Source organism: Sus scrofa, chromosome X (genome assembly GCF_000003025.6).
Source record: "Sus scrofa isolate TJ Tabasco breed Duroc chromosome X, Sscrofa11.1, whole genome shotgun sequence".
Lineage (NCBI taxonomy): Eukaryota > Metazoa > Chordata > Mammalia > Artiodactyla > Suidae > Sus > Sus scrofa.
The window spans coordinates 88,958,570-88,981,676 of record NC_010461.5 but is presented as its reverse complement, the minus strand read 5'-3'; the positions used below and the strand labels follow the sequence as shown (position 1 = coordinate 88,981,676).

Genomic DNA, 23,107 nt, shown 5'->3' with positions numbered 1-23,107 from the left:
TATTAAGAAAGTAAAAAGAAAATTTACAAAGTGGGAGAAAATATTTGAAGTCATGTATTGGTCTAGCATCCAGAATATATACGCAACTCTTAATTTAAAACACAACAAACAGCCAATTGGAAAATATGCAAAGGCCTTAAATAGACATTTCACCAAAGCTGTAGAACTGTCAAACAAGCACAGGAAAAGATGTTCAACATCATTATTCAGTACGAAAATGCAACTCAAAACCACAATGTTCATTAACCCTCTGTAATAGGAAGAAGGCAGGGAGAGAGGGAGGAGTAAATGAGGAGAGGGCAAGAGGAGGGGGGAAGGAGGAGGAGGGGAAGGAGGGAGAGAAAGGGGAGGAAGAGGAGAAGAAGGAGAAGAAAACAGAAAATGATGAGTGTTGAAAAGATGTGGAGAAATCCGAATGTTTGTACATTGCTGGTGGGAAAACAGTGTGACAGTTCCTCAAATACTTAAAGACAGAATTACCACATGGCCAGTAATTTCCCTCTGAGGTGTATATCCCAAAGTATTGGAAACAGGTGCTTAAACAAATACACGTACACACATGTTCATAGCAGCATTATTCACAATGGCCACAAAGTGAACTGTACAAATGTCCATCAATGGATGAATGGGCAAACAAAATGTACGACTCCTTTTGGGTAAAATACTCAGAATACGTACATTCACAGAGACAGAATGCAGACTGGTTTTTTCCAGGGGCTGGAGGGAGGGTGGAATTGGGGAGAAACTGCTTCTTAGGCACCAGGTTTTATTTTGGAGTAATAACATTGGAACTAGATAGAGGTGGTAGTTGCCTAACGACTGAATTATTCACTCAGCTATAATTAAAAATATCCTATACCCTTTGGAATGGATAAGCAATGAGATCCTGCTGTATAGCACTGGGAACTATATCTAGTCACTTACGATGGAGCATAATAATGTGAAAAAAAGAATGTATGTGTGACCAGATCATCTTGCTGTACAGTAGAAAATTGACAGAACACTGTAAACAAGCTATAATGGAAAAAATAAAAATCATTAAAAAAATAATAAAATAAAAATAAAAATATCCTATACACTGAAGGTGGGAATGTTAAAATGGTAAAATCACTTTGACAAATATTTGGGAAGTTTCTTGTAAAGCTAAATAAATTATATATACTCCATTCCTTTGCAGAGAAGTGAAAATTATGTGTGCAAGAAGACTGTACACCAATGTTTACAGCAAAAGGTAGAAGAACAGTGGTGTTCTTTTGGGGTGTGCCAGGTTAAAGATCCAGCATGGCCACTGCAGCACAGGTTCGATCCCTGGCCTGGGAACTTCCACACGCTTTGTGCATGCCCCCCACCGCCAAAAGGAAGATAACAGATCAGTGGCTTCCAGGATACAAGGACAGGGCAAGATTTTACTGAGAAGGGACAAAGGTGGATTTTTTAGGGTGAGGAAACTTCACTATCTTGATTGTTGAAGGTGTATACATTTGTCAAAACTCATTAAACTGTACATTTAAAATGGATGCCATATACCGTATGTAAACTATGCTTCAAGAAAATTGACTTTAACAAAACAGAAGGGAGGGAGGGTGAATTGGGACCTGGTCCTCTTCAGTAAGATCTCCCCAGGCAACTCCCATGAGGGACGCTTCACTGAGGTCCCTGTTTGCGCCAAGGAATGCGGAGGCAAAACATTGTTGGAATAGCTAAGTTATTCACTTGTTCCCATAAATTTACTACATGGTATGCTGCATTTCCTGAAATATTCAAAGTATTTATTTAAATTTCTTTTAGGTGAGAAGGAACCCCCAAGATCCGCTTAGGAATAACAAACTTACAACATATACATAGCACCCATACATGCAGACATGCATATTTATACAGCAACTCTCTAAGTATTTTTTCAGCCAAATAAATAATTTAATAATTAAAAACCTTAGAAAGCTTCCTAAGAAATAAAAGTGAGGTAAGCAGTTTTAACTGGTTTTGTCTACTGCTGCAGATAAACCTGCTTTCTAATTTAGATGCTAGTTTAAATTTTATCTTTACAACTACTCCCACTTCCCCATTTTCCTGTCTCTTTTGGAGCAATTCATCTCTAGTTGTACACCAATACTTACAGAATTATATCTACTTTTTAAATACATCAAATATTGCTATATATACATATTTAACTAGCATGAGGTCTAGGCGATACCTCTACAAATAAACTAAAATAGTGTTTCTAAGTCATTTTTCCACTTTATGGTAAAGACTAGAGATGAAGAAAGCTAATCAAGAAGGAATACAAGATGTGCCCCTGTGGTGCAGTGGGTTAAGGATCCACACTGCCACAGCTGTAGCACAGGTTGCAACTGCATCGGGGGTTTGATACCTGGCCCGGGAACTTCCACATGCTTTGACTGTGGCCAAAAAAAAAAAAAGAAAGAAAGAAAAAGAAAGAAAAGGAAAAACAAATTACTATGCCTGAGGAAAAGCAACTACATTTCACCAAATTATATTGAAAGACTACATATCCTACAGGAAAATCAGTTATCATTTGTTGAACACTTACTATCTACTAGGCATTAAGACATTTTAGGCTAATAATATTAGCCTAATTAGTAGGTGGAAGAATCATGACTTAAACCGAGCCTGACATCAAAGCCCATGCTCTAAACCAAACTATTACACTATAGCACCACAGTAACTTTAGAATTAGCCATTGCAGGGGTTTTGTACTGCCATAAAAAGAGAGCAATCTGTCCTAATTACTGCAAAACACCAAAATGCTAAAGCAGCCCTTCACTCTAATTCCTGACCCTTTGCTGTTTAGGATAAATTCTCTTGAGCATTCTCTCTCTACACTAGTTCTACAGTGTAATCTAACTTCCGAGTGCTGCTTTTTCCAAGAATTTACTATGATAAAGTACTACATTAAAGCAACAATGTGGAGAGGAAAAATGTACCTCTCCCATTATATGCTGACTACTAAAATAAGATGGATACAACATGCCACTCTCATTTTTTCCAGTGCATTCACTTATATCATCTTTTAGACACATTCAGAAAATGTACATCCTCTCATCAATATAAACCCTAAAAGTCTATCTCCCTACCACAACACCCTATCATGGCTATGAAGTCAACTCTCACTGAGGTTGAATTTTCTTCTTCAAGGAAATTATAAAGTGGGGTGGGGATTAGAGCAGCAACAGGTAATACATTTCAATATTTTCAACCAATACTGGGAAACTAGTTAAAAAGGATTTTATTAAGGCTTTGATAAATTATAGAACTTCCAAGTAATTAAAAACTAAAATACCTTCTTGAAGGGTGTATTAGAGAGGGGAATTTCTATTCTATTGCAACTTTTGTGTCTATTTATCTAAAGGTTTGGGATACTTTCACAAGACCTTAAAATAAAATCAACGGTTTCATACATACATTACATATTTTGCTCCAAATGTAAGTGAAATAGTTGAATCCAGCATTCGCTCTTTCATTGTTGATAAAGTGAAAAAGTAGAAAGGTGTCTGGCATTCAGTGGGGGTAAAGGATGAGAATACATGTCACATATTATATTAAAGAGTACATAAAATTAAAGATGACTCCTCTGCATTATGTTCAATGGCAGAATTACTACTGGCATCAGGTTGGCAGCCTCTGGAATTTTTTTACTTTAAAACCTCCACTGAAGCTCTACTTTTTAAAAAGGCAGATAAAGGAAAACTATAAAATGGACCTGAAATGTTTATGAAAATAATAAAACACTGTTTCAGTTTTTCGTTAATTCACCTAGCCTTCTTCTTCTTTTAACAGGAATAACTGCATAAGAATGGCTCAACTCTAAAATACGTTGTTAAATTGTTGAAATACCCCAAAATTTGAAATACATAGCCAGGAACTAGTATTTAATACTTTTAAAACATGCTTATTGCAAAAAGAATAAACATTTATTATAGATAACTGAGAAAATACAGACAAGGAAAAAGAAAAAATAAGGACTCAATTTCTCTATCATCCTCCAAGTCTTTTTTTTTTCCGTACATTTAATTTTGAGTAAACACATCATAGAGAAGTTCTATGTTAATGTGAAAAACTTCGTGTTTGGACTAATACTGCATTTTTAAGGACAACAGTAGGGAAAGGTGATGAAACTTTATGTCATAGATTATTCTATCCAACATGAGGCAAGTTAATGTTCCCATGAATACACATTTCCACTCACCGTTATTTAATGAGAACCTATGTCCATACTCTTCTATAGTCATTTACGATGTGGAGTTCCCATTGTGGCTCAGTGGTAATGAATCCGACTAGGATCCATGAGGATCCATCCCTGGCCTCACTCAGTGGGTTGGGGATCCTGCATTGCTGTGGCTGTGGTGTAGGCCAGCAGCTGCAGATCCAATTCCACCCCCAGCCTGGGAACTTCCCTATGCTGCAGGTGCAGCCCTAAAAAGCAAAAATAATAAACAAAACAATTTTATTAATGTTTAAACCCAATAAAAATCTTCACAGAATTTTTAGGTATCATGAAATAAGAATACAGATGAAAAAGTAGACATGTAAGCAGAATTAAGAAGATCATACCCTGAAATACTAATTTAATCCCTCTTGCCTATGAATGCATTCAGCTTTTTCAAAATAAATAAGGACCTGATTTTAAAACAAAGCTTTAGTAACATAATGTTTATAATGCCTCATGGAAATCAGAAAGACTTGATTTTGAAAATGCACCTTTCTTTTTTAGCATATTGTCAATTTCAAATTATAACGATTTAACCATCTGAAGAAAATATATTTCCCTATCAGGGCATCATGGAATGGAGAAAAATGAGAATATGGGAGTAAAAATCTACTAGGATATACAGAGCAGTTTATAGGCTCAATCTGCAAATTCAAATGTGTCATTTAAATTAGTCAGGGAAACAAATCTAAGCTCCTAAAGATGAACCTCTTTTTCTGCCTCTTAAGAAAGGTAACCTTTCTCATTTGTTATTTTACATTAGTCTGCAGTTTTTTCCATTACACAATATACACAAATGAAGCCATGAAGGCTGTGATAAGGTCTAATAAGCTTGTGCTATAACAAAAAAAATAGTCTTTATTTCAACTGTGGAGAAAAATGAAATGCCTAAATAGCCTGTAAAAGATAAGCAAGCAAATAGAATTGAGAGAAGAACTAAAAATGCATTTATTCACTATGAACCAAATTACTATAAACTGAGTACACTCACTCTGAAGTAAAAAAAAAAAAATTAAAAAAATTACAAACTCAAGAACTCAAATGACCTTAAGAACGAGAAGGAAAAACATCTATTATTTTTCTTCTTCCAAAATGCATCTACTATCTTTAGGGGTGAGGAAAATGAGGTGGTGGGTGGAATCTAGGGAGAGGAATCTTCCCAGACAGTGAAAACTTTCAACACACCCATATCTGAAGAAAATGCATACCTTATTTTAAAAATCACAACATAAAAGGAATGGACTCCTCCATTTTGAAACAAAACAATGAAAATTAACATGAGCTAGGGCAGACTGGCTCAGTTATAGCCAGCTAGGAAAACTACTCAGAAAGGAATCTAAAGCTTTAATAAATGCTTCACATTTCAGAAGCCTTCCTGAAATTAAATTAAATCAAATTAACTCAAAGTAGATAAGGCCATTTCCTACAGGGTCACTGTTCAAGCATTTCTCCTACAAAGTTAAGTCAAAATGAAGGAAAGTTAGAAAAAATAGTCTTCCTCATCTCAAATTAAATGGAACTCTATTTTTTCCAAAATATTTTATCAGTTACCAAATCTGAGACCTACATATAGGTCAATTCTTTGACCTATACATTGTCAAAGATATATAAAACAGTTAAATGAAGTAAAATAAGGTAATAGGAAATAAAAATTATGGAAATGATCCTAGTTCTATTCTCTTAAACTTTACAGAAAAGATCAGAAATAGCTCTATCCTATGATTAAAGGGATACTCTGGGTATAAGAAAATGAATTCATCATAAAAACTTTACTTTCCGTTAATTAAATAAAATGCTTTCTGTTAGAGGTCAAGTATAAAAGAAGTGCAAAATATAATCACTGCTCTTGAGGTAACAGATAAAGAAATGGATGGATACATAGGTAGGTAGACAGATAAATAGACAGGTATAGACATATGTATACCAATGACACTAGTTTTAGAAGTCTACTCAGAAGAAATAATCTGAAAAAGAAATAGTTTTGTTCAATAATGTTCACAGCCATGATATCAAAAAGAAGTGAAAGCAGGCTATGTTGGAACAATTGCTTCCGGACTTGCCATCTTGCCATAAACAACCAGAAAACTCTACAAAATATGTGAAACAAATGTCTTCAGACATTGGGAAAAGTTAGCAAAGGCTATGGTCTCAACACTTAAAACATTCTCCTGAAGGTCCTAAAAATAAGACAAGGGAGAAATGGAGTGTGCAGACTACAAAGGAAGAAGTAAATCCATCTTATATCTTAACTGACAGAAGAAATAATCACATTATGAAGATAATTCTAAACAGTTCATTAAAAAGCTACTAGAAATAATAAATATAGCAAGATTATAGTATATAAGTCAATAGAAAAAAATCACTCATATTTCTATACACAAACAACAAATAATTGAAAATAGACAATAAAACAAAATGCCACTCATAACACTACTCAAACACATGAATACTTAGAGATAAATTTAATGACATATGTATAATACCTATACATTGAAAAGTACAAAACATTGGTGACAGAAATTAAAGACCTTAATAAACAGAAAGATATACCATGTTCATTTATCAGAATACTGAATACTACTAAGGTATCAATTTTCCCCAGAATGACCTGCAGATTAAGCACAAATCCATTCAAAATTACAGGAGGTTCATCTGTATGAACTGACAAGTTGATTAAGAAATGCAAAGAAGAGAAAAAGGAGGTGAAGAAGGATAAACAGAGTAGGAAGAGGAAGAAAAGGAGAGGAGGAGAGAGAGGAGGAGGAAGAGGAGAACCAAAAATTTGAAAAAGAACAAATTTGGAGAATTTGAATCACCTGATTTCAAGCCTTATTCCAAAACTCTAGTAACTGAAGGCAGTCTGCTATAGACACACAGATTGGGAAACTTAACTAGAGTCCAAAAATAGCCTTACACATATATGATTAATTGATTATCAATAAAAGTACCAAGGTAATTCAATGGAGAAGGGAGTCACTTTTCAATAAATGGTGCTGGAACTCGTTAAGCACATGAAAAAAAAAAAAAAAACTGAACCAGTACCCTTACCAAACACTATACACATACAACTAAATGGGTCAAAAGCCAGCTGAAACTTTATTATTTACAGAAGCAAACGTGGGAGAAAATCTTGGTGACCCTGGAGTAGTCAAAGATTTCTTATAAAGGACACAGAATGCTATAACCATCAAAAGGTGATAAACTTAACCATGTCAAAATTTAACTTTTATTCTCTGAAAATACCAGTTAAGAAAATAAAAAGGCAAGCCACCAAATGGGAGAACATACCCAGAAAACTTGTGTATATCAAAGATGCTGTATCCAAAATATATTAAGAGCTCTTACCCCTCAAATATAAGAAGAGAAATAAAGGAGTTCCTGCTGTGGCACAGTGGGTTAAGAATCTGACTGCAGTGGCTAAGGATTGCTGTGGCGGTATGGGTTTTTTTGATCACTGGCCATGTACAGTGGGTTAAAGGACCTGGCATTGTAGCTGTGGTTCAGATTCAATCCTTGGCCTGGGAACTTCCATATGACACAGGTGTAACAGGAAAGGATCAGGGAAGGGGAGAAAGGAGAAGGAAAGGAAAGGGAAGGAAAGGGAAGGGAAGGGGAAGAGAAGGGAAGGGGAGGAAAGGGGATAGGAAGGGTAAGGGCAGGGGAGGGAAGGGGAAGGGAAGGGGAGGGAAGGTGATAGGAAGGGGAATGGATGGGGAAGGAAGGGACGGGGGAAAGGGAGGAAGGGGAAGGGGAGGGAAGGGGAAGGGAGGGAAGGGGAAAGGGAGGGAAGGGAAGGGGAGGGAAGATGATGGGAAGGGAAGGGGAGGGAAGATGATGGGAAGGGAAGGGGAGAGAAGATGATGGGAAGGGAAGGGGAGGGAAGGGAAGGGGAATGTGATCAGGATCCATGAGGACTCGTGTTCTATCCCTGAGTCCTCGCTCAGTGGGGTAAGGATCCAGCGTTGCTGTGAGCTGTGATGTAGGTCACAGACATGACACAGCTCTGGTGTTGCTGTGGCTCTTAGGTCGGCAGCTGTAGCTCTGATTTGACCCCTAGGCTGGGAACCTCCATATGCCATGGGTGCAGCCCTAAAAAAAAATAATAAATAAAAGTAAAAGGTACAAATTATTTATTGATGAAATTTAACATTTTTTAACCTCTTTTTTTTTCTACTGTACAACACAGGACTCAGTTACACATACATGTATACATTCTTTTTCTCACATTATCATGCTCCATCATAAGTAATTAGACATAGGGCCCAGTGCTACACAGCAGGATCTCACTGCTATCCATTCCAAAGGCAACAGTCTGCATCTATTAACCCCAAGCTCCCAGTCCATCCCACTCCCTCCCCCTCCCCCTTGGCAGCCACAAGTCTATTCTCCAAGTCCATGATTTTCCTTTCTGTGGAAAGTTTCCTTTGTGTCATAGATTCCAGATATAACTGATATCATATGGTATTTGTCTTTCTCTTTCTGACTTACTTCACTCAGGATGAGAGTCTCTAGTTCCATCCATGTTGCTGCAAATGGCATGATTTTATTCTTTTTTATGGCTGAGTAGTATTCCATTCTGTATATATACCACTTCTTCCGAATCCAATCATCTATTGATGGACTTTTGGATTGATTCTATGTCTTGGCTGTTGCGAATAGTGCTGCAATGAACATACGGGTGCATGTGTCTTTTTTAAGGAAAGTTTTGTCCAGATATATGCCCAAGAGTGGGATTGCTGGGTCATGTAGTACTTCTATGTATAGTTTTCTAAGGTACCTCCATGCTGTTCTCCATAGTGGTTGTACCAGCTTACATTCCCACCAACTATGCAGGAGGGTTCCCTTTTCTCCACACTCCCTCCAGCATTTGTTATTTGTGGGCTTACTGATGATGGCCACTCTGTCTGTCGTGAGGTGGTATCTCATGGTAGTTTTGATTTGCATTTCTCTAATAATCAGGGATGTTGAGCATTGTTTCAAGTGCTTCTTGGCCATCTGTATATCCAACATTATTTTTTTTGTTTTGTTTTGTTTTGTTTTTGTCTTTTTGCCATTTCTTGGGCCGCTCCTGCGGCATATGGAGGTTCCCAGGCTAGGGGTCCAATCGGAGCTGCAGCCACCAGCCTATGCCAGAGCCATAGCAACGCGGGATCCATGTCGCATCTGCAACCTACACCACAGCTCACGGCAATGCCGGATCCTTTAACCCACTGAGCAAGGCCAGGGACCGAACCCGCAACCTCATGGTTCCTAGTCGGATTCGTTAACCACTGCGCCACGACGGGAACTCCCCAACATTATTTTTTTAACATCGACAAACAGGAATGGAAAAGGAGCTCTCAGTCTGCTACTATGGAAAACTTAATAGCTAATGTAAGAGCAGAATATTAAATATATAAGTCCTGGCCAGTACAATAAGATAGAGAGTACAAAAAGGTATACAGATTGAGAAGGAAAAAGTGTAACTCTCTTAATCTGCAAATGATGTGATTATGTACATGGAAAATACAAAGTAATTATAGAACCTAATGAATAATCTTAATACTGTTCTCTATCTTGATGGACTACACTTACAATTGTATGCATCTATCAAAACTTACAGAACTGTGTATAAAAGGGTGAATTTTACAATATATAAATCATATCTGAAAAAAAAGAAAAAAAATAGTAATATCTTAGGCTAAAAAGATCAACATAAAAATGAGTTCAGGAGTTACCATTGTCACTCGGCTGGTTAAGAACCCAAATAGTATCCATGAGAATGCAGGTTTGATCTCTGGCCTCACTCAGTGGGTTAAGGATCTGGTGTTGCTGTGAGCTGTGGTGTAGGCTGCAGACATAGCTTGGATCCTGTGTTGCTGTGGCTGTAGCATAGACTGGCAGCTACAGCTCCGATTCGACTCCTAGCCTGGGAACTTCCATATTCCATAGGTGTGGCCCTAAAAAGAAAAAGAAAAAACGAGTTCCTTTGTGGTGCAGTGGGTTAAAGATCTGGCATTGTCACTGCAGCAGCTCTGGTCACTACTATGGCATGAATTTGATCCCTGGCCCTGGAACTTCGGCATAGTACGGGCATGACCAAAAAAAATCAATGTCTGTATCTTAACAACAAGCAACTAAAAATAATTTTTAATTATACCATTTAATAAAGAAATAATCGTATGTATAATAAGAAACTGAACAAATGCTGAACGAATGATTTCCATGATGAAGATTAAAGAAGAGAGATGTACTATGTTTACAGATTGGAAAAATCATTAATTTTAAGATTCCAAATATTTCTAAATTGATTCACAGAATTGTTGCTATCCTTATTAAAATCTCAATTTTTAGTAGAAATTGACAAGATGAATCTAAAATTTATATGCAATAGTCAAAACAATCTTAAGGAAGAACAAATTTGAGGAACCTTATCAAATTTAAAGACTTATAACACCAAAAGAAAGAAAGTGTAATAGTGACATAAGGATACAGAAGCACCTCAACAGACCAGACTACTGAGTTCTGATCTAGACCTGTACATATATATTCAACTGATTTTCAACAAAGCCATCAAACCAAATCAATGAAAAAAATGTTTTCCAGTATGGTACTGGAACAACTGGTTATCTGTATAGAAAAAAAAATCAGCCTAAAGACAAAAATCTGAAACTATAACTATTCTGGAAGCAAATATACAATAATACCTTTGCAACCTTGGGGTTTAAGATTTCTTAAGAGAAGACACAAAATACACTGAAAGGGAAGGAGCATGAGGGAGCTGGGATAATGGAAAGGTTCTATATCTTCACTTGTTGGCGGTTACTGAAATGTATACAAGTAAAAAAAATAATTGAGCTGTTCAACTAAGATAAGTGCATATCACTTTGTGTAAATGACACTTTAATAACTTTTAAAATGCAAAAATTAAAATGTTCATAGACACTTTACCTGTAATAGCATAAACTGTAAACAACTCAAATGTCCATTAACAGGTGAACAGAAAAAAAAAAAGTGTGGTATAGTGTGGTATATCCATACAAAGGAACACTGCTTAGCAAAAAAATATAATGAAGTAGAGATATATACCACAACGTGGATAAATCTCAAATTCTGAGAAAAAAGATCCAGAACAAAGAAAATGTACATATTACTCCATTTACATAACTCTGGAAAATAAAATGAATGTACAGAAAGCAGATCAGTAGTTACCAGGGGACTGGCGATAGGAGTAGAGAGGGAGGGAGGTACTACAAAGAGGCATGAGCATCTTTGCAGTGATTTATATGTTCATCATCTTTAATGTACTGATAGTTTTACAAGTGTATACCTAAGTCACAACTCCTCAAACTGTACACTTTAAATATGTGCATTTTATTTTATGTCAATCATACCTCAGAGTTACTTAAAAATTATAGACAAGGATTTGAGCTCAATAAAAAAGAAATTTTCTTCTAACCACCAGAAAATAGATTTATAGAGTTCAAAGAGACTTTGCAGGTATTGCTGGCAAGGTAGCAGCACCCGCTCTCTATTTGAGCACTTTTAGTTATTAGGCAGTCCAATTACAAAATAGCTTAACTGGAGTTCCCATCATAGCGCAGTGGAAACGAACCCGACTAGGAAGCATGAGGTTGTGGGTTCGATCCCTGGCCTTGCTCAGTGGGTTAAGGATCCGGCGTTGCTGTGAGCTGTGGTGTAGGTCGCAGACGCGGCTCGGATCCCGCATGGCTGTGGCTGTGGCGTAGGCCGGGGCTACAGCTCCCATTCGACCCCCAGCCTGGGAACTTCCATATGTCGCAGGTGTGTGGCCCTAGAAATGGCAAAAGACAAAAAAAAAATAGCTTAACTTATAGAAAATAATTTATACCAACAATTCCTATTACTTAACCATTGATTCTAGGTCTTGCCTCTTGGCAAATAAATCTAAAACCTTCCCTGAAATTCAATATTCATTCAACAACTAGCTATTGAGAAACAACTATATACAAGCAACCAGTCTATACACCGTGGTGAATACAAAAATATGTAGGACAAGAACCCTGGTTTCATGGGCTTTCCAATTTGGTACCTAAAAATAACTGTAACTTTAGCTCACTGTCTTTCTTCATCAGTGTCTCTCTCTGCTGTGGTTTAGAGAGTGAGAATGTTACTGATTTGCCAGCTGGACTGAAGATAGTAGGAAAGACATAAGTACAATCTAGTACATCTTCTATTTGGTATTTTAACTCCATCAACTAGCATGAATAATATTATAAAAATCTTATCACCAGCTGGCCAATCCATTAGCAAATCTGGTATACTGAAGAAAGGACTGCAATAACACTACTTCTCTGCCTCTGCAACTAACTGGATGCATCTTTCATCAATCATTTCACTTTACTATCAAATGATGGAGCTGGTCCCTGTAGAACAGTAGTTTTCAAACTTTTTGTTCTCAAGACTCTTTTACTCTCTTAAAGTCACTGAGAACACCAAAGCTTCCATTTAGGTGGGTTGCATCTATCAAGATGTACCACAGAAAATAAAACTGAGTAAGAACTCAAATTATTTATTCATTTAAAAGGAACAATAATGAACTCATATACTAACATATTATGCATTTTCATAAAAATTAATTATATTTCACAAAAAAATGATGAGGGATTGTTTTATATATTTTTTGAAAAATATCCTTAATGTCTGCCTTGACAGAAGACAACTGGATCATATCTGCTTCATTAATTCTGTTGCAATATATTGTTTTGGTTGAAATATATGAAATCTAGTTTTATGCAGTTATATATTTGGGAAACTGAATATTTTAATACTCTTTTAAGATAACTGTGGATATTCTTGGATACTATGCAAAAGTTCTGCAAGTGGTAGACTCTTTAAGGTAAGCTGCAACATAGAATCTTATATCTATTTAATTTTTGCACTCAACTACATTAAAAGTCATTGATCTATCTTGTCTTTGAATAGATCATTTAGCCATGCTTGATTCTGTAACATGATGCATTAGTAATATGGAAGATATTAGTTCACTGAGATTTGCAGAACTTCCAAATGTCAACACATTATACAATATGAAAAAATCATACACAGTCATATAATTACCAATCTCAGAAAAGGCTAAGTTCTGGGAAGTTGTCAAGCCCATAAAGACAGATTTGAATTTTCTAAAATTCTAATACTTACTTGAAAAGCTCAAATTTTTATTGGCAACAAACACTGCCAGTTGTTTTCCTTGAAACGATAGAATCACTTTGCTCATTTTCCAGAAAATTCCTGCCAGATACCCAAGTCTGAATAACCAAAGCTTGTCTGAGTCGCTCTTTCAAGTAACAACGTGTTCCACGCAAAAATCAGCTAGTCAGGCCACAACTCAAACAACTGTACTAGCTCTTTTCCTAGAAACAACAATATTACTTCAGCATACGGAAGTGGTTTGTTTATAATTCCCAATTTGTCATTCAGAATTTTTTAAATATTTATACTCAAGGGTCAACATTTCATAAAATTAAGGCTACTTTGAGGGCATTGTTAAGTGAAATTGGCTTTTTATCCTCCAAGAGTATGAAGAATACATACTATAGATTAAATAGTAGGAAAATTTGGTATACTTCACTGTTTTACCCACCACCAGTGTAAATGCAACACAGTGAAAAAGGCAAAACAGTTTGCAAATTATTGTTAAAACAGTCCTCATGATCCTCCTGATAGGATCTCAGGGGACCCCAGACCACACACTTTGAGAACCCCTGATCTAAAGGATCCCTAATGTCTCCCCAACACTAAAATGTCTATAATTATGCCAATAGCCACCATTTTTCATATGTACAACACTGTAAAACATCAGTTTCCCTACTGAGTAATGCATCTTACAGTTAACAAATCTGTCAATTTCTTACAAATCTTTCAGTCCTCTGATCCTGAGGATAAACTAATGAAGTTGTGAAGCAGGAACTTCTTCCTTCCTAAAAGAACGCTGATTTTATTTGAATTTTCCTGCCCTCTACCTGTGCTAGGCAGCAGTGTGCTTTGGTGTGTGTGTAACAGGGTGTCGGGGGGGGGGGGATGTGTACATCACTGGCCTAACTCTTCCTTTCTGGTCCTATTCCACTTGCCCATGTACTGGTGTAAGCATGTATGTGGAACAATTCTAACCAATCAGATATAAGGGTGAAGGTATGGGACTCCTGAGAATGTTTTCGCTGCTGATAAAAAGGGACACAAACGAACAGTTCATACTCTTCTTCTGCATGGTGGTGTTTGCCTGCCATCTCTGGAACTGCTGCAGCAATCTTGCAAAGTATGAGGGATGCTAGCCTGAAGCAGTAAACTGATAGGCAGAGTAGGGCAGAGCAGAGAGTGGCAAGAACCTAAGTCATCTTTTGGCTGAATTAAGCTTGGAGGTACTCTCTCAACTTTTGTCACGTGAGCTAAAATTTGGACTTGTCGTTAAGGCAGGTGTATTAGTGTCTTCTACCACTTGCAACAGAAAACAATCTGATTCAAACAGGCACTAGTAGGCTGTTCCAATACAGAAATGTTTCACTACATCAATGAGATTAAAAGATCATGGATAGAGAAGGACCTTTTCTCCTTCTCCGGAAAGTCCTAGAGAGCTCAAAATACAGAACACATGAAATGATTTTTTCACAAGTGTCCCACTCTTAATACCATTTCCCCTTATGAAGTTCAAGTATCTCCTTCAGTATTCCGTGAGTGGCATACACACTATCAGAAATTTTGGAAACAAATCAGCTAGTTCTCTTACAAAGAGAACTACAAAGAGTGTTATTTGACTGAATTATAAGATGATACAAATGCCAACAGAAATTCTTCCAGTTCTATTTTAGTACTCCCTGTCAAAAAACCAATTCCATTAACCGGCCTAGCACTTGCTCAAAAAAAGGTGCTTACGTCTCTCCGCAAGTTAAAAAGGAAAGCTAATGATGATACCAGATTTAGTAAAGAATTTTTAAAAGTTAAAAGTGAAATTTAGTAAAAGCCTATTTCTTTTATAACATTTGCCTTTGGTTGCCTTTGATTAGCAAATAGCGAGGGATTTGAGGTTCCCTTTTCAACAGGGTAGCAGGTAGCATCACAGACCACACTTTTGGTAAAAGGCCAGCAGAAGCTTCTAAAGGAACAAAGGGCAGTTGGACCTGGACAGATTATGAAGGTAAATAAACTCAAGCATTGATGCATAAAATGAGAATCTGGTTTGGTAAAATGAAAGAAGCTTAGGTATCAGAGATCACAGTAAAGATGCTGCTCAAAAACACCCCAAGAATTACTGCCATTAAAAACAAATGTAATGAAGATTTAGTTAAGTGGTTGGGTGGTTCACTTGGTTCATTTATAATGTTAATTAGAGAATTTGTTTTCAAAAATCGCTTCTGTTCCATGGTTGCTATTGTCAGAAAGGGATGAGATGATGGAACGATTACATTTTAAAAAGAAAATCATTAGAGGATAGGCCCAAATCTGCCAACCAACTGGCAATCAATTGAGCATCAATTCTATAGTCACTGTACTAGACAGCAAAAAATTATTAAGACTGTCTCACAGGTACTCTTTTACACTGCTGATAGGAATATAATTGGTAAAACCATTCTGGAAAGTAATTTGGCAAGAGCAGATCCCTTTCATTCAGAAGCTTAAAGTTCAGCTATTCAAATGCCACCTGGAAAAGCCATAATGTATAACAGTCTGTGATTTTCTGGAGGAATACATTAGAATTGCACAAGCCACAAGGCTATCATAAAGGCAGTAAAGTCACTTAGCTAGTGAGGAAACACAAAGAAAAGGTAAAGGGGGGGTGGTACAAAATGGATGGGGGACCTCTCATTCCATATGTACTTACAAGTTTGTTGCTCAAAAGAGAAGATAGGGCTGAAACAGTATCACCCCAAAGTCGAAAAAATAGATTAGCCATTAATGGGGGGGGGAAATAAAAATCAAGGGACAACACTAGGCAAAGACACAGGTATTTAAGTGTAAGCCTCATAGGCAGCTGTGAGGCTAGGGAGTAGGAGAGAGAATAAAGGGGTCCCCCATTTTTGATGCACTCCAAAACTCTCCTGCGGGAGGGGGAATGTCAGCGGGTTCGGAGTCTGTTACAACCTTCCTAGAGCTAGGAAGAGGTCAGTGGGGGGGAGCAGTCATGAAGTATCGGCTCTATCTTCTTACAGGGGAGAAATAGAGTGGGATGTATGACTTAGAAAATTAAATTGCAGGCCCTTGAGGCTGAATGGCCTAGGTAATTATAGTAAAGAGTTATTAGAGGATGAGCTGGTGGGTGAGCCTATCTTGAGAATCAATCCAAGTGACCAGTCATTCAAAGGGAATTATTCACCTTTTCAACATGACTTTTTTCTGTACTATCATGAATGAAAATAGGGACTAAGAAAAATCTCATGAGCAGGTTCTAGAGCTAAACCGCCTTAGTTCAAATCTTGGCCCAATCACTTATTAATTATGTGACTCTTGGTAGTTATTTAACTACCCTGTGAGTCTGGGATTCCTTGTACATAACATAGAAATAATATTATCTGCCTAACAGGGTATAATATAGTGACCACTAAAAAAAAATGTAGCTATCACATCTGTTGATCCAGCCTTTCTAAATGTTAGGGTTTTGTTGCACGTAACAAAGACGTAAACATAGTGATGATCTTTAACCCAATAATTAATTCCCCATTAAGGAGGCAGTACTAACAAAATAACACAAAATATGGAATAAGAATCGTTGGAGTTCACTGGTGCCCAACTGGTTAAAGATCTGGCGTTGTCACTGCTGTGGCTCAGGTTCAAGCTCTGGCCTGGGAACTTCAGCATGCCACAGATGTAGCCAAAAAAAAAAAAAAAACCCTGTTTATTACAATGGCTAGAAACACTTGAAAATTAAAAATATATTCTATAAAAGTGAACAGGCAAATTAACTTGGTATATATAAATATAAATTGTATGCGATCACATATATTTTAAAACTAAGAATTTTAATAACATGGGAAAATGCTTGATAAATGAAAAGACATTAACATATAAATTTGCATACAGAGTAATTTCAAATTTTTTAAAATTTTAACCAATCTACTTTTTTAAGAAAATATTAGATACATAAGTAAAATCATCAAAACAATACGAGTTATTTCTCTGCTGTTGGTAAAAGCGTGGAGAGCTTTTTGTTTTCTTCTTTATAATTTTCTCTATTTTTCAAGTTTCCAACATTAAGCATGTATTATTTTTGTTATCAGACAAAATCAACATATAAATTAGTTGAATGAATGAACAAATGTACAGTTCTTGCCTTCAAAAAGTCTATAATCTAACAGAAGAGATAAAATCCCATAACACAAAATGCTTATAAGACCAAATACATTTAAATACTAGACAAGAGGCTAAGTATAACAAATGTTCAAAGAAGGGTAAAATCAGCAACTGATATAATAGTAAAGAAAAGCTTCAGAGAAGAAATATTTATTCTCACTAGCATGTAAATTCCATGAAGGCAGGGACCCTGTCTTATTCAGTTTTATCCATAGTGTCTAGCACAAAATGATTTACATATCCCTGAAGGTGGGGAGAGAACACCACATAATGATTTACTGAATGAATATCTTCTGAATGAATGTAAACATTACGCTGAAAATGAGGAAAGATTTGGATCCACAGGATACGAATGAAGACGGAGAGCCAAAGCATACATACAGTACTCAAGAGTTTATAGGAAAGCTCACCTAGGCTAGAATGGAGGGAGTATATTGTAAAATGTAATGAAAAATACGGTTGAATGAAGGGAAAGCTCATGATAGACCTTGACAATCAGGCAGAGAATTTGAAAGTCAATGCAATAAGAAATGGAAGTCAAGTAGTTTGAAATGACAGTGAAATTAAAATTTATTGAGCATTTACTATGTACAAAGTACCCTTCCAAAGCTTTACATAACTTCTCTCATTTTATCCTAAAACTACTCTGACATAGGTACCACTGGGCCCCTTTTTCTAATGAGGAAATTAAGGCTTAGAAGCTCCTACTTGTCTGAACCAATGACACCTCACCAGTAATGAGCATGCCAAGCACCCACTATTCAATAAAAAGAATCTGAGCTCCTTAGAAAAGTGACTGATTCCAGGCTTGGGGTAGGGAAAACAGAAAATTAGTCTGGAATATCTGGTGGTGCCAGAATGTTAAGAGAATGCTCAAAAAAAAAAAAAAAAATGATGGGAACACACTGAAAGGACACGGGAGCCAACTGGGAGGAGATTCTATTGGCCAAATCTGGAGTAATATCAGCAAAAAAAAAAAAAAAAGTAAAAATAGCATAATTCATTATAACTCATAGAATAAAACAAGAAGCCATAAGTCCATACTGCTCTAAATAATAAATAGATAAAAATAAAGTTATTTGTTACAACAGAATTCAATAAATGCAAAAAATGCTGAAAACTGATCATCATTTGGCAAATATCACACCAGTAATTACTCAAGTCAGAATCCTCAATAGATGCTAAAAGAGTTGGCAAAACTATGATGAGAAACAAGATATGTACAATATTTCTCACAATATTGCCCTATGCAGTCTTATAAAATCTGCTCACTTTGTCACTGCAAAGGGAAAAATTAATGACTTTACAGAGCATAAACTTTAACCAAGGTACCAATGTTAACTTAAGGTAAAGAGTCTTATGTGTTTCATACATATGTCAAAAGCCAAGTAAAAACATAGGAAAAAAAGAAAAAAAAACATAGGAAAACAAGGTACACACTCTTACACTGTCACAGGACAGCTACATATGTAAATATATGCACAAGACTAAAGTTATAGAATTAGATATGATGGGTGGGTAAATTGGTGTAAACAGAAAAAGTGAATTGAACATCTTAAGCAAAGTGCACTACCATATACACATACCCTGTGTTATCACAATAGACATGCTGCAGGCAAGTTCAATATATTTAAAATTATCATGGAAACGGACTACTTAGAAGTATAATAAGGCAAATCGTTCTTCAAAACAGTCATCTACCACAAATTACACTTGTTTCATAAATGTAACTTTTATATATGTGATTGTATAAAATCATACAATCTGCAACAAGCAATTGCTTCTATATCGCTTTTAAATTCTCTCTCTATAAACAGACATACACATAGAGAGCAAACTCATCTTTTTATTCTAAACCCAGAGCTGTTTCCATTATACCATGATGCTTCTCCTAACATCAGCAGGAAGAGATGTAATCCCCATTATATTTTCCATTTCACCTCCTGTGTCTCCCCCCGCCCCAAAGAAAAGAAAAGAAAAAAAAAAAAAGTAGGTAGCGGAGATCCAAATACTAACACCAAACGCATATGTCTCTATAGACCACATACTAAAGAGGCAGTACAGGACAGTCATTAAGGGTAAAGAATTTGGAGACAATCTGCCTGGATTCAAATTTCCAGCTCCAGAACTTGCTAACTATGTGACTGAGGCAAGTTAATTAACCTCTATGATCTGTAGCTCCTTGATCTGGAAAGTGGGAATAACAATGGTATATGCTCCATAGGTTTGTTGGGAAGATTAAATATGATAAGGTATACCCCCATATCCTTACAGTGCCTGGCACACCGTAACCATGCAAAAATGTTGCTATGATAATAAGGCTCATAAATTCTCCCTATGGAGCAGTATCTCAGAGGAAAATGGTTCCCTGGCCGCAAACCACTCTACTATCCTTAACAAATTGTTGCTGCTGGTCACAAGGGAGAGAGTATATTTAAATTACAGAAACCTATCCACTCTACTGCGCACACACACACACACACAAAAGTTACAAATATTTGTAGAGTAGTATTTCTACACATTATATCCACACATCTAAATATATATCCTACTGACAGTGAATATAGGTATAATTACCTTTACATAAAAAAAAAAAAAAATACGTTCTTTCCATCACTTGAATTGACCGTTCTAACTAAATCTGCCTTCTTCCCTTATTGCTAACCTTTTGGAATAAGATTTACTTTATTCCTCCTAATAAACCTTCTACCTAAAAAAAACTTCCACATATTTGTGATATCCCAATCTGGCATGACTTCAGAGATGAAGAAATCACTTAACTATGAAAAATTAAAGCAATTTAAGTAGCAATGCTCCACCTGCAATAAAAGTCCCAATACTAGACTACTTCAGACAACAAGCAGCCCCACTACCATCCAGTTTACTCTGGAGAAGGTCACCAATATCCCCAGCACTAGTATGGAGAGCAGATACCATTCATATCTTTGAGATGATTAAAACATTCATCTAAGATATTAATGTGTGAAGCAGAAAAAACAAACCCTGCTTTTATTAGAGGCACAATATACTAATGACAGGGAAAAGGGATATAAAATGTTCTTTAAAAAGTATGTACAAGGAAATAGGAAAAAAACTGCATGGTGTCTTCTATAATTTCTTCATGAACACCGAATCGTTAAAGAGTCCAAGAAAGCAAACTTTCTCCTCAGTGTAGTCAATCATGAATATTTTTAATATAAAGCCATTTGATATAAATTTAGGTATAATATTGCTATACATACCTGTATGATTGGCATCTGGTGCACATTTATTAATAACAATGTCAAAAGAAAAAAAAAGAGAAATATTTAATCAAACAGCCACAAAATCATGGCCCCTGAGCCAAATGCCACAGGCTGTGAGCACCAAAATAATGTTTTTAAGAGTAACTATTTTCAACAACACAATTGTAGTTTTATTCAAGGGTCTGTAGCCCTACTGAGCGGCTAAACCTTAGCCCATGAAGAAGCTCTGCATCAAAAAAGCAATTCGAACTCATCTATCTACTCTGATGGAGGAAAAATTATGGCAAGTGTAATTAAAAACATTTGATATGCATGGCTTTTCAACAGAATTGCCATCATTATTATGTTGTGCTTAAGCGTAATAGGATAGTTTTCATACCTTGAGTACACACTTTCTGGAGGATAGGAGGAGGGCAAGGTAATCTGAGGCTGGGAGAGTACAGAACAGCTAAACAGCTAACATAAAAGTGGACCCAGATAAGCTATATCAGAGCAGTTGCATATAAAGAATTGGTAGTCACTCAACCATGTGAAGGCCTAAGCCATGATCTCATATTAAAGTGTTTTTAAAACCACCCATTATGTTCACTCAAATATAACCTTTAAATAATTTGTCACATGCTTAATTCTCCAGCGGTTAAGTGAAATTAAGGATGATGGGTTTCAGGCTGGAGAACATTTTCTCTGCCAAAGCCATTCATTCCTTTAGATCTACCTCTCACCCCCAGAAGGACAGTCGGGACGACCCAGATACCTTTCCAGAAGATATACTGGGATTTTAATTCTACGTTCCTGAAACTGAGTGGAACTTCTTGCTCTGTCATTTCACAGGTACTTCCTCCTCCACTCTCCTTTAAACCAGAACACTCATTCTCCTTTGAAAAAAAAAAAAAAAAAAAACCTCTTTTCCTTTAATTAAGGGGTAGGCAATTTCTCAATTTGTTTCAGGTGCCTTAGTAAGCTAAAAAAAAAAGTAAACAAAACCCAGAACTTAAAAAAAAAAAAAAAAAAAAAAAGACGCAGAAGACCTGAAGCCTGAGGCCATCCATCTTCACCTCATTCTTCTTGGTCTGTTACCTGAGCATTTGCAGCAAGGATGTCAAAAGGGAAACACAATCACTACAGAGGCTTTACTAACCAGAGGTGAGGTAGGTTCATGTTGCTGAAGCAAAGGGCAAAAGGGAAGCACTTCGTGGGCGCGCTGAACACTTTGGTGGAAGGTGGATTTTAGAACAGCCAAAATATGAAATTATCGAGAGAGTTTAAAGAGTGTGTGGATTGGGTACAACTAGTAAAAAGGTTAGCTAGCAGGTAGGGAAGCACCGAGGGCGGAGGGTGGGGAGGAAAAGTTTTAAATCTCCACCAGAGCCTAGTGATCAATTAACAGGCATCCTCCACCCCAGACTCTGCTCTTGCCCCCAGAGCAGCGAGCAGCAGGAAAGCAAGCAGCCCTATTTTTAAACACTTAAAACCTCTCCGTTGGACTTCAGAAGGCTTGGGTTACTAGCGGTGTAAATAATGTTTCTTCCTAAACAAGTGAAAGGCACATCTGAATTCCCTACCAAGGCGTAGGAGAAAAGACGGTAAAGGGACAAAAAGTGATTTCAGCGTGAGAACGAGGTGATGGGGTGGGGGTGGGGGGAGAAGGAAGGACTTACCGCAGCCTCTGCGGGCTGCCCCCAAAGACTCAGGGCCAGTAAGAACAAGCCGGCAGCAAGGCTGACTCCACGCAGTTTCATTCTTCTCCGGCTCCCGCAGCTCCTTCAGCACCCGCACGAAATCCCTGGTTGACTCTTACCAATTGACATAATCTTGAGGGTTTACAGGGAGAAAGCTAGAGCCGGAGAGGGACAGCAAGGGTGTCCCAATTGTGCCGGTCGTCTTGGGTGAAGAGAAAGAAGCTTTTTAGGAGTGTAGGGGGGGAAAAAAAAGAAGCCGCAGCAGCTATTCTTCCCTCCCCCCCTCCCCTCCCCAAAGCCGGTCTCTCGGGAGCACTTTTCCCTTCTGTCCAGACTTGCAAACTTTTTCCTCGCGCAGGTCCCACAGATCTACTTTCCTCCCTCTCTTCCCCCGCACCGCCCCCTCCCCACCAGCACTGGGGAATTTGAGGATCACTCCGCCACAGCTTTAGGCTGCACCAGCAACCTGCGAGGGAGTGACGCTCAGTTATTTGGGAGGAGGGAAACTTCCACACCGGTTGACTGCGCACCCCGAGTCCCACCGGGGAGCTTTTCTATTCGTTCACTTGCACCTTCCCTAGATACACCTCTTCCCGGCCCAGTCCCACTCTCATTGGCGTGAGCGCCAAAGCCAATTACAAATGGACCTGAGCTGGGAC

At 37.3% G+C, this 23,107-nt stretch overlaps 1 protein-coding gene across 3 annotated transcripts in view; it reads right to left on the bottom strand.

Annotated features, from left to right (window-relative positions):
• The window catches only part of COL4A5 (collagen type IV alpha 5 chain), a 224,470-nt gene extending 201,630 nt beyond the window's left edge, over positions 1–22,840 (bottom strand). Inside the window, exon 1 of one of the 3 annotated variants that reach the window (XM_021080779.1) lies at positions 22,428–22,840. In XM_021080779.1, coding sequence (XP_020936438.1) covers positions 22,428–22,508 — 81 coding nt within the window. In that variant the 5' untranslated portion in view covers positions 22,509–22,840. The remainder of the gene's footprint in view (positions 1–22,427) is intronic. The other 2 variants (XM_021080778.1, XM_021080780.1) reach the window with 2 other exon arrangements.